Below are 13335 nucleotides of genomic sequence, written 5' to 3'. Positions count from 1 at the left end.
CTGCCATTAGAGTGGTGTCATCTGCATATCTTAGGTTGTTGATGTTTCTTCCGGCAATCTTAATTCCAACTTTTGATTCATCTAGCCCTGCCTTTCTCATGATGTGCTCTGCATATAAATTAAATAGGCAAGGCGACAGTATACAGCCTTGCCGGACTCCTTTCCCAATTTTGAACCAATCAGTGGTTCCGTGTCCAGTTCTCACTGTTGCTTCTTGGCCCGCATATAGGTTTCTCAAAAGACAAATAAGATGGTCTGGTATGCCCATCTCTTTAAGGACTTGCCACAGTTTGTTATGATCCACACAATCAAAGGCTTTAGCATAGTCAATGAAGCAGAAGTAGATGTTTTTCTGGAACTCTCTAGCTTTCTCCATGATCCAGCGTATGTTAGCAATTTGATCTCTAGTTCCTCTGCCTCTTCGAAATCCTGCCTGTACTTCTGGTAGTTCTCGATCCACATACTGCTGGAGTCTAGCTTGTAGAATTTTAAGCATAACTTTACTAGCATGAGAAATGAGTGCAATGGTGCGATAGTTTGAACATTCTTTGGCACTGCCTTTCTTTGGAATTGGAATGTAAACTGATCTTTTCCAATCCTGTGGCCACTGTTGAGTTTTCCAAATTTGCTGGCAAATTGAGTGTAGCACTTTTACTGCATCGTCTTTTAAGATTTTGAATAGCTCAGCTGGAATACTGTCACCTCCACTAGCTTTGTTGTTGCTCAGCTTTTCTAAGGCCCACTTCACTTCACATTCTAAGATGTCTGGCTCGAGGTCAGTGACCACCTCATTGTGATTGTCAGGGATGTTAAGCTCATTCCTGTATAGTTCTTCTGTGTAATTTTGCCACCTCTTCTTAATCTCTTCTGCCTCTGTTAGGTCCCTGCCATTTTGGTCCTTTATCATGCCCATTTTTGCATTAAACGTTCCTTTCATCTCTCCAATTTTCTTGAAAAGATCTCTGGTCCTCCCTATTCTATTGTTTTCTTCTATTTCTTTGCATTGTTCATTTAAGAAGGCATTCTTATCTCTTCTAGCTATTCTTTGGAATTCTGCATTTAATTGGGCATATCTTTCTTTTTCTCCCTTGCCTTTCGCTTCCCTCCTTTCCTCAGCTATTTGCAAAGCTTCCTCAGACAGCCATTTTGCTTTCTTCCATTTCTTTTTCTTTGGGATGGTTTTGGTTGCTACCTGTTGTACAATGTTGCGAACCTCTGTCCATAGTTCTTCAGGCACTCTGTCTATCAGATCTAATTCCTTAAATCTATTTGTCACCTCTACTGTATATTGAACAGGGATATGATTTAATTCATACCTGACTGGCCTAGCACTTTTCCCTACTTTCTTTAATTTAAGCCTAAACTTTGCAACAAGAAGCTCATGGTCTGAGCCACAGTCAGCTCCTGGTCTTGTTTTTACTGACTGTATAGAGCTTCTCCATCTTTGGCTGCAGAGCATATAGTCAATCTGATTTCTGTGTTGACCGTCTGGTGATGTCCATGTGTAAAGCCGTCTCTTGGGTTGTTGGAAAAGAGTGTTTGCTATGACCATCGTATTCTCTTGACAAAATTCTATCAGCCTGTGCCCTGCTTCATTTTGTACTCCAAGGCCAAACTTGCCTGTTATTCCAGTTATCTTTTGGCTTCCTACTTTAGCATTCCAATCCCCCATGACGATAAGGACATCATTTTTGGGTGTTAGTTCTATAAGGTGCTGTAGGGCTTCATAGAACCGGTCAATTTCATCCTCTTCAGCACCGGTGGTTGGGGCATAGACTTGGACTACTGTGATATTGAATGGTTTGCCTTGGATTCGAACTGAGATCATTCTGTCATTTTGAGGATTGTATCCCAGTATTGCTTTTCCTATTTTTTTATTGACTATGAAGGCTACTCCATTTCTTCTGAGGGATTCTTGCCCGCAGTAGTATACCTGATGGTCATCTGAATTAAATTCACCCATTCCTGTCCATTTTAGTTCGCTGATACCTAAGATGTCGATGTTTAGTCTTGCCATCTCTTGTTTGACCACGTCCAGCTTTCCTTGATTCATGGATCTTACATTCCAGGTTCCTATGGAGAAAAAATCTTTACAGCATCGGACTTTCCTTTCACCACCAGACATATCCACAGCTGAGCGTCCTTTCGGCTTTGGCCCAGTCGCTTCATTCTTTCTGGTGCTACTAGTACTAGCCCTCTGCTCTTCCCCAGTAGCATATTGGACGCCTTCCGACCTGAGGGGCTCATCTTCCAGCGTCATATCGTTTTGCCTTTTGGTACTGTCCATAGGGTTTTCATGGCAAAGATACTGGAGTGGTTTGCCATTTCCTTCTCCAGTGGATCACGTTTTGTCAGAACTCTCTGCTATGACCTTTCCGTCTTGGGTGGCCCTGCACGGCATAGCTCATAGCTTCATTGAATTACGCAAGCCCCTTCGCCACGACAAGGCAGTAATCCATGAAGGGGAGAATCCTATGGTACTAATTGTTAAATATTAGCTAAATAATTAAACTAAATTGATTGTTAAATACTATTAGTAGACCTTTGTATAACTTGTAGACACAGGCATTGACCTCAGTTCAAAAATTGTTGGGACTCTAAGGTGAAATCAGGTGGCTTGTAATTCATAAATAATTGATTTTAAAGGATTATTTGTTAATTTTACAGTTTCCAGTGCAAAATCTTCTGAAAGAAAAGTACACAATAAAATCAATCCAATAAAATATGAACATGTATACGTATAAAGGAACAGGAAAGGAAAATAAATGTGGAACGTAATCCTATCTATCCAACATTCATTCATATATAATACTTGATTAGAAGACGCTAATCAGAAATGAGAGCTAGGGAAATGAACCTTATTTGCACTGCAAATTTTATTCTGTTCGGCCGCTTATTGCTGATGGAATTGGCTTCACAGAAATCTGAATGGCATGGCAAATCCTGCCAAATAAAGGCTTTTAAAAATTATGCCAAATGGCCTGGAAAACCTATCAAATGTCTATGTCACTAATTATTTGCATCTCTGTATTAATTGCTTATAGCAAGCATAAAGATAATGTCACATTTAAGTCAAGTTTGATTCCTAGGCCTGCATAAAAATCATCCATGTATTATTGTGAAAAATATGGAAATGGTCTGCCATTGCCCTCTTTCAGGACAACTTTTCAACTTCTTAGAATTGCTTGATAGTCTCCTATTCAAGGAGTGATCAGGTCCAAGCTTGCTTAGCCTTTCTGAGGTCATATGGGTGCAGTTGTTCTCTGTCATCTGTAAGTAAATTAAAATTGGTGAAGGATACTTAAATGTCTCTTGGCAATTGGATTAACGTTCACTAATACAAAAGCAAGACATCACTAAGACAGGCTTCTATTTAAGTTCACAAAAGATTCCTTCATAATTATATTAGAGCCAGTTTGGTCTAGTGGTTAAGGCCCCAGGCTAGAAACCAGGAGATTGTGAGTTCTGCAGCATAGATAGTTCTCGACTTGCCTCCACAATTGAACCCAAATTTTCTGTTGCTAAGCAAGACAGATAAGTGAATTTGGCTCCATTTTACGACCTTTCTTTCCATGGTTAAGGGAATCACCACAGTTGTTAAGTTAGTAACACAGTTGTTAAGTGAATCTGGCTTCCCCCTTGACTTTGCTAGCCAGAAGGTTGCAAAAGGTGATCACATGGCCCCGTGACACTGTAACTGTTATAAATATGAGTCAGTTGTCAAGTGTTCAAATTCTGATCAGGTGATCCTGGGGATGCTGCAGCAGTCATGAAATACAGTCGTAAGTCACTTTTTCAGTGTTGGTGTAACTTTGAACAGTCAGGTCAAGAACTATCTTTCATGCCTTAAGCATGAAAGTGGCTGGGTGACTTTGGGCAGTCACTCTCATCTGAATTTCACCTCATAGGGTTGTTGTGGGGAAAATAGGAGGAGGAAGGAACATTTTTGCTCACTGACTTGAGTTAGTTATAAATAAGTATAAAATGATTTGCAAATATATTACTTTAATACCCAAAGAAGACTCAAGACTTGACACAGATAAAAAAATATAGACCAATGTCTCTATTAAATGTGAATTATAAATTTTTTGCTTCAATAATAGCAGAAAGATTAAAAAAGATTTCTGATTGAATTTATACACACAGACCAAAATGGATTTTTACTAAAAGACGAATAAAAAAACTATTTAAAAATGATTTTAGACACCTTGGAATACTATGAAATGCACCCAGAGAAGCAGATGGCACTAATATTCCTAGATGCACAGAAGGCTTTTGATAATGTAAACTGGTAATTCATGATTCAGCAACTAAATGAAACAGATTTTGGAGAAAACTTTATAAATACAACAGTATGAAAACAATGTATCATAGACAAATATCTAAAATAGTCGTAAATGGAAATTTTACAGAAAATTTTTAACATTAAAAAAGGCACAAGACAAGGATGTCCATTATCCCCATTATTATTTATATTAACACTGGAAGTATTAAATAGAAATATTAGGCTAGACTCAGAAATTAAAGGAATGAGGATAAAAGATGAAAAATATAAACTACAAGCATTTGCAGATGACTTGGTTTTCATATTAGAAAAGCCACTTGTGACAAGCCCCAAGCTTCTGAAAAAGATAGAAGAATTTGGAGAAGTGACAGGACTGAAAATAAATAGAGAAAAGACCAAAGTGATAACCAGAAACCTTACAGATAAACAAAAAAAATCAATTGTCAGGATTTTTATTTAATCTTAATTTTGTAAGTTTGTTTTTATGCATATGACGATTGGTTATTTTTTTCAGAACGTAGATTTCTGTATACACTATTTGTCATATTTTAATGAAGTGTTTATATGATGAACACTTCTCCCATTTATTTGGTGGAATCTCTGATGTACTTAACCTCTTTCTTCATCTCCCCCCCCCCCCCAATTTCCTTTCAGCTGGCAGGAGGGATCATTCTTGGTGTGGGATTATGGATTCGTCATGATTCACAAACCTCAGCCATCTTGCAGTCATCCCTAGAAGACCAGTCCGCTCCTAATACATTCTACATTGGTAAGATGAAAAAAGCTATGTAACCAGGGTTTCTAACATAGTGGGAAGGAATCAAACCCCAAATTGTTATTTTTTTCCATTTCCATCTAATGGAGCCTCTGAAAATGATACACACACACACACCCCAAAAAAAACCCTACTTCCTTGCTTAACACCTGTTTATTTGTTTATGATATTTTTATAGTTGCCCATTTCACACAGGTGATTCTCGGCTGCTTACTAGATTAAAACATAAACCATCATCTGATACAACACATATACATACACACATATCCATGCTCAAAGATAAATAATTGACCCACTCACCTGGCCCAAATGACTAGGAAAACAGGTAGAACTCCAATGCTTTGTCAAAGAGTAACAGGATTGGAGCCCTCTGAATCTCCAATTATCTCCATTGTGGGTTAATGCATTCCATACTGGCATAAGAAAAGTAAAAGACTGGTCTTTCTGATACCCTACCCCCCCACCCCATCCCACCCTGGAATCAGCCACAGGAAAATAAAATATATCAGCAAACCAACAATTCATAACTGGATAGATTCTCAGAGCTCAGCCATTTAAATCCATGACTGATGCAGAATGCTTATTGCAAATCTGATAGGTGTTCATCCTAGTTATGTGCAAGATGGAATGTTTTGTTACCAGGTTTTGTTTTCTCCTCACACACAAGGCTTTATCCCAGAAACTGACATAACTGAATATCCCAGGAAAATGTGTGTGTTTTGAGGGTAAATTTAAGGTAACCAGCCTGCACTTCTCTGGACCTGAGGATGAAGAAGGAGGAAGATCTATCTCCTCCTGAATCTGAGATCCTGGCATGTGATGGTAGCGGTAAATGAGACACATTCATGAGCAAGTCACTCACCATAACCAAAACAGCTAGGCCACAGAGCTGAGGGGAACAGTAAGTGAGCATAGCAGAGCTATTCCTGAGAGCTCATGCCTTACTGTGTGGGTGTTACAATGTTCCATGCCTCTCAGTATATAGACATGTTGGCCACATAATGTTCTGTACCAGCCTGCTACCGGCCCTGCAGAAAAGGCAGGGACAACCCCTTTTACAAGAAGGCAAGAGGCTGGAATTACGCCTGCCAAATTTATTGCTACAAAAACAAATAGAACAAGACACGAACCAAGAAACAGGAGCTTTTCAAGCGGTTGCCTTCAGCAAACCAGCCCTCCCACGCATTCCCCCTTAAATACAGTTCAGGGCGTGGCTTCTCTCTGCCTCCTTCCGAGGAGCCCCATTGCCTTCCTCTGTTTACTCCTGATTGACTGCCTCCTGCGTCGGGCGTCCTTGAACAGGGCCAGCTGTGAGTCATCTTCATCCACGCTGTCAGGCTCACACAGCTGGGTCTGTGTCGTGACCAGGTGAGAGGGGCCTGGCTGAGGACTCTCATCAAGCTGTCCAACCCCCTCAGCAAGCTCTTCAACACCCCCCTCCTCCTCCTCCTCTGAGTCGTCCGACCCAACTGCCGAACCCACAGGCTGACCCTGAATCACAACACATAATCACGGAAATGTCTTTGGAAAACACTGGCTCCCTTGGCTAAGAAACAGAGATGAGCACCACCCCCTAGAGTCAGACACAACTGGAAAGGGGAAACTTACTTTTTACTTTTAGTTTGAGAAGTGGGAAATCTTGTAAGAAAAATCAAACCATTCTGAAGCTGAGCGTGTTTAGAATGTAAGTTAAATTGTGATTCTAAGCAGGTTACTTAGATATTTCTGCCAATTTTGCTGGGGAGAAGTAAACACCCAGTTAAATACCCAGCATTCTGTTTTCTGATTCACAGTAAGAGTAAGTAAAACCAATACAGGGTTTACAACCATTCGTTTAATAACTGCTCAAAGTTACAGTGGCACTGAAAAAAAGTGACTTATGACTGGTTTTCACACTTAATGACCATTGCAGCATCCCCGTGGTCACATGATCAAAATTTGCTTGGCAACTGGCATGTATTTATGATAGTTACACTGTCCCAGGGTCATGTGATCACCATTTGTAACCTTCCCAGCCAATTTCTGACAAGCAAAATCAATGGTGGAAACCAGATTCGCTTAATGACCATTTTTACTTAACTGTGATTCAATTAAACTGTGGCAAAGTAGTGTGCAACTCACTTAACTCTCTTGCTTAGCAGTAAAAATTTGGGGCTCAAGTTTGACCACAAGTCGAGGACCATCTGTGTAACCCCTTCCCTGAATTCTGAACAAATAAAAATTTCACAGTAGCAGTAAAATTAGAGAGAGCCAGTTTGGTATAGTGGTTAAGGCTAGAAACTGGAAGGCCATGAGTTCCACTCCTACCTCAGGCACAAAGCCTGCTGGGTGACCTTGGGTCAGTCCCTGTCTCCCAGCCATAGGAAAAATTTAATTTAATTTTAATTTATTATCATTTCTATACCGCCCTTCTCCCGAAGGACTCAGGGCGGTGTACAGGGCAAGAATAAAACACAGAAATTTACAAAAATTAAAAGATAATTAAATGCATGCCCGATTAAAATACAATTGATACATAGTAAAAAACCCCAATAAGAATGATAAAAAAAACCCCCACCAATCCCCCCTCAGGCCAGGCCGGCTTGCTCGAACAAGTATGTTTTCAGATCGCGGCGAAAGGAGCGCAGATCGGGCGCCGTCCGGAGCTCAACCGGTAACTGGTTCCATAGCTCCGGGGCGCCCACAGAGAAGGATCTCCCCCTGGGGGCCACCAGACGGCATTCTCTGACCGGTGGCACCCTGAGGAGGCCCTCTCTGTGGGAACGCACAGGGCGCAGGGAGCTTGATGCCGGCAGCAGATGTTCCCTGAGGTACTCCGGCCCCATGCCATGGAGGGCTTTGAACACCATTACTAGCACCTTGAATCTCAAAATAAGGAAAGGAAGTAAGGTAAGGGCCAACCACCTCTGAAAACCACTTGCCAAGAAGATTGCAGGGACTAATCCAGGCAGCTGCCAGGGGTCAACAGTGACTTGAAGGCTAGTAAAGCTAGGCATCTGGAAAACCTATCCATCCTTTTTTTTCCTTTTGAAACAGTCTGTATTTGGCTATTTAACCAATATTTTTTAAAAAGGTTCTGCTTAGATTCCTCAAGATATTTGCAATTTCCTTTTAATAACAATGCCCTTTCTATACTTGCTCTAAACTCATTTCCCCAGATCTGTGGTGATACACAACTGAGATTTTTTGCTACACCTGGCTTGCTCCAAATTCTTCTTCCCGTTGTAACTTTCCTGCTTCCTGCAGGGAAAAGAAAAAGGCCACCCCTTGAGCACGTGTTGCCGCATTAGTCACTTCTGCCCCCTATTCTTTAAATCATATCTGTCAGATGTTCTAATGTTTTTCAGTCACATTGGAAAGTAAAGCTGCCTTATTCTAGAAGAATCCTAATGATTGGAACTAATTTTAGAAAAATGAATAAATTTTGTTTTATACTGGTGTGCTTTATGCCACATTTTAACACGTTTCTATATATCATTTGTAAAGGGAAAGTTTCCAATATATAACATGTGGTGTTTGATTTCTTTGGGAGATGAGCAGTGAGGAAATATGCGTCCAATATATAAATGAAATGGCACAAAGAGTAGCCTTAAAATGCGTGTGATAATTATCTTTCCCTCATACCACAGTCTTTATCGCACATCTCTAGAGACTTCCTTTCCTTATTTTGTAGACATTGCCAACTAACATATGATCCTCCATTCCACCCCCCAAAAAAATTCTTAAAATAAAAGTTGAAATTTCCAGGATTGTATTCAATCTGCTGAATTCATACAAAAGTTCTAACAAGAGTCTTTTAGTTAGATAACTGTTAGAATTTGTATCCAGGTTAGGGAAAGGTGCTCAAAGCCAGAAAGAATGAGCCGGTTTCCTTAGCAGCCAGTTGGTTATTCCATCAAAGCAGGTGATTTATTGTTTTACTGTACTTTTGATGCCTGTGTGAGAGGCTCGGGTGCCAAAGTAACTGAATGGACTTGGGTCTTTTTACTCCAGAACAGCTGTGCCATGTCCTGGCCAGTCTTTTTTTTTTTTTTTAAAGCTTGATGGTAGAATATGTAGACATGTCTCCCAGGGTTTTGGGAGGAGAACATGGCAAGGAGCCAATCACTGAAAAAGAATTACTTGTTGCAGTCACATTTACCAAATGTTTAGACTGCAGCCAGCACTTGGGGGTGCACTGCCTGAGGAGTAGGAAGTGCAGGTAGCCACAAAGGTAGAAGAATAGGCCTCCTGGGTGTAAACGCTTGGCCGGGTTTGGCCTGGGTGATTTCATCTCCCTTCTCTGAACTGGAGTTCCTTGCCTGCTAGAAGAGATATGAAGAGATGTCTCCCTTGTTCTCCAGCAGTTTTCATTCCCCCTTGGGAAGATAAGTAAAGCAGCTGTGTGTTTTTTTTCCATGATAGGAAAGGGAGGGGTTACTCTCTGTACTATCTCTGGATGGGCCTCCAGGCTGTAGAGCCTGGTTACTGTCAGTGAAAAGAAAATAAGAGCTCCTGGAAGTGAGGCAGAGACAAACATTCAGGGATAGGAAATGGAGGAGCATTAAAAAGAAGAAGGAGAAGCATCTCCCTTGTAACAGTGCTAGGATCCAAAGATCAAACACAATCTGCAACCCAAAACTACGAGATATCTAGAGCAGAATAAAGTTCTTTGCGTAGTTTAGGAAGAAAATCCCAATATTATGCTTATTTATACATTGGTATACTACTTTCCGAAACTGAGTTATTCCAAGGCAACAATGTATTAAAAATCACAATATTAAAAAAGGAGAATAGGTAATAATTGTAATATTTATAACCTTGATGTATAAACAATAAAACTCTGAAATTTCTATTCAGTTTGGGGGGAGGGGGGGGGAGAAATGCTGAAACACCTTTTTGGAGGCTCTGTCTTTCCTGTCCTTTAGTTTTTTGTGTACTCTGCATAGTACAGGACAGACCATTCCATCTTAATGTTTCATTTTTTCCCCTGCTAGCCTGGTCATCTTTTTTGGTTAATTAATGACCTTGTGAGACAGGAGGAAAACAGCAGCCTGTATAATGATCTGATAAACGAAACCTTGAGTCTAAAGAGGGGTGGGTGGGTGGAAAGAGTATCTCAGGAAAAACCCTAGTTTGGGGGAAAGTAAAAGCAACGGAGGGGGAGAGCTACTTTCAGACTTGCAAAACTGCTACTGCAACTGTACAATAAATAGTGTTAGTATTCATGGTTGGCGCTTCGTATCTGGACTGCTTCAAAGGACTGACACAACCCTAGAGTAATGTATCCAATGCAAAATACGTTTTCTATTTAATAACTTTAAACAAATTACTGTAACTGAATTTGCCTTACTATAAATAAAGTAAATATATATGTTTTCCATTCATTTTGAAAATAAGTGAACACCCCAGGGGGGTGTAGGTATCCTGTCCAGAAAATTTTCTCGTTTTTGATCAAATGTCTGCTTCCTTCCTGCCTCGTGAGGTATTAAAACCTCAGTCTTGACTCTCTCCAGCTTTTCTCCCTTGTACCATATACCATGTTAACTTGCAGCTAGGTATATTATTATGGTGTTCTCATAGTTCTGACTTTTTGGTCTAACTTTTCATCTTAGCCAGGTTGTATATTTGCTTTGCAAGTGTGTGTGTGTGTGAATAAAGTTAGTTATGAATTGATCTTTATTATTCCTTGGTGTCTGACAAAAAATTGAAGTTTAGACTATAATTTAACCTCTAATTCAGATGCACTGCCAATATTTAACCTTTCATTTGAGACCTGTATATCCTCACATGCCATTTCCCTTTTCTTTTGTTTTATACTGCTTTTTACTTTCGTTATTTTTGCCTTTTTAAAAAATATTGTTTCACCCTTGGCTTGTGAAGCATTTAATAGAAATGTGTCCCTTAAACATTTTCCTATTAGATATAACCTCAGAACCAATAAAAAGAGAGGGATGTGGGTGGGAATTAAGCTTATGAGGAAAGCAGCAGAATTCAACCCATTGCGAAATTAAATAAAAGCAAAGAAAAATAGAGGTCCTTAAACAAGATTGCATTTTGATATTGTGTCTTTTTTCGCTTTGCGTTTGCTGTCCTGGGAATTTATTAATATGAAGCAAAGCAGATCTACAGCATAGACAGCAAATGACCACAAATCCCAGAGATACTTCCAACCCCATGGAAGTTCTTGCTCCACTCCAAATGGATAGGAACGCCCTCTAGTTACGGCCACATTCGAATAACTCTGCTCCAACTCTAGACTTGTGCTTAGTGTATCTCTGCTAACAATTGCCATGCTTAGCAATGCGGCACACGCTTGCTACTGGTGAAGGTGATCAAGAGTTTCAAGAAAGCAGAGGAACAGTCCTTTCCAGAAGGTGGACTGGAGAGCAGAGCTGAGTAGCAAAGCAGGAGAATGAAAACTTCCATCCTCTACTCACCGATGATAAGTGTGTGATATGAGAATTGTTATCTCTCTGTAATACTTTTTTGTTGGCAAGCAAGAGTCTTGTGCACGAAAAATGCAAAGAAACTCTTATGAAAGAACTCATAGTTTATAGAACAACTACCCTTAGGTCTCCTATTATTTATTTTATTAATTTTTTAAGCTACCCATCTGCCTGATAAGGTGACATATAATGTGATGTATCTTGGAAAAGTCTGAGCATTTGCAAAGAAGAAACAGCTGCAAAACGTTCAAGGTGCTTTTCCTTCTGAACAATTTAGAAACAGTTGTCAGATGCTAGACTGAAAAGTCTGTGGCTTACCCTCTAGAACACGGGTGTCAAATTTGCCGTGTCACGTGATGTATTGCGACTTTCTTTGCATTGCCGGAGCTGGGGTGGGCGCAGCCTCCGCATGATGCAACCGGCCCGCAGGCTAGCAGTTTGACAACCCTCCTCTAGAACAAGATTTCCCAAACTGAGGTGTACCTCCCTTGTGGACCTGCAGACAAGAGACAAGAGTCCAGAGGGTGTGAAGGACTTTTTCATGGCACATTATTAACAATTAATCCACCTTTCCCAAAGTTGCATTGTATGGTTTTCATTGTTCACTACTGTTCATTTTGGTGAATTTGAATTTTTAGGAGAGGTGTGTACATTGAAGATTATATTAAAGGCAAATGTGATGGCAAAAAGAAAACCAATTTGGTCTAGTCGCTAAGGCATCAGGCCAGAAAGCGGGAGATTGTGAGTTCTAGTCCTGCCTTTTCCATGAAAGCCATCTAGGTGATCTTGGGCCAGTCTCTCTTTCTCAGCCCAATCCACCTCACAGGATTGTTGCGGTGGGGAAAATAGAAGGAGGAAAGTGTGTTGGATACGTACGCTACCTTGAGTTCTTTATAAAAATAATAAAGGCGAGATAAAACATACATAAATAAAATAAAGTTTCGGACTCCCTGACCAACAAGGAGTAGGAGAGCCTAAAGGCAGGATGAGGCAAAAGTTCCTGACAGTGGGATAGTATCTTGACCACAGAGCTTCAATGTTAAAAAACAAAATTAGCTAATGGTACAATCCCTGGCACGCTGTAGTTAGCTGGGGAGCAGAGAGATGTGGAGCCAATCCATGAGTGACAACTTCTGCCATGCAGAGGTACCCTTTGCCTTAATTATCTCTCTCTCTGTGTAAACTTGGTACATTCTCCGAACTCAGTATGACTCAATTTAAGGAAGTGAAGCCGTTTACTTGGTACATAAAATATTTTTGGATATCCTGTGTGGGGGTGGAGAGGTACAGTTGCGTTTGTCCTGCAGGTATAATATTTGTTTAAAATGTGTGCGACCCATAACAAAATACTTTGAACTGACGTGAACTGAATAATCATTTACCATTCACACGCTAGATTCTATAGTTACAGTGTTAGCTGCTGATATTGTTCCATCTCTTTTCATACTCTTTCCAAATTAAGTAGGAGAGCCAAGGATGGGGCTTCCATTCCTGGCCTTCAAAGTGGCAAGCATTTTTGTTTTTTTTCTTTTTCTAAGCTGATCTGCATATTTATTTAGGCAACCTTCAGAAGCACAATTTAGTTTGGAAATTCTAGCCAGGGGTGGGGAGTTTACGCTTGGCTGCTTTTGCTCAAGAGGCCTTTTCTCTGCTCCCTTGCTCAACATTTTATAAGCGCTTAGCTTAAGCCACAGAAAACCGCAATACCACAAGAGAATTCTGGCATTTCTCTAGGCATTTCCTAGTTTTGATTGGGAATTGCCTAAGAATTGCAATGCTTTTCCATGGCTGCTCCTATGTTGTGGAACACCCTCCTATCACCATTAATCTGGTAGCCCTCCCCCTTT

The 13335-nt window shown here is 40.4% G+C and overlaps 1 protein-coding gene across 1 annotated transcript in view; it reads left to right on the top strand.

Annotated features, from left to right (window-relative positions):
• CD81 (CD81 molecule) overlaps positions 1 to 13335 on the top strand; it is an 81275-nt gene that overhangs the window by 33511 nt on the left and 34429 nt on the right. Inside the window, exon 2 of the mRNA XM_081313604.1 lies at positions 4940 to 5054. Coding sequence (XP_081169730.1) covers positions 4940 to 5054 — 115 coding nt within the window. The remainder of the gene's footprint in view (positions 1 to 4939; positions 5055 to 13335) is intronic.

The sequence above is a fragment of the Vipera berus genome (assembly GCF_964194415.1).
Source record: "Vipera berus genome assembly, chromosome: 1".
NCBI lineage: Eukaryota > Metazoa > Chordata > Lepidosauria > Squamata > Viperidae > Vipera > Vipera berus.
This window is presented reverse-complemented; position numbering and strand designations above follow the sequence as displayed.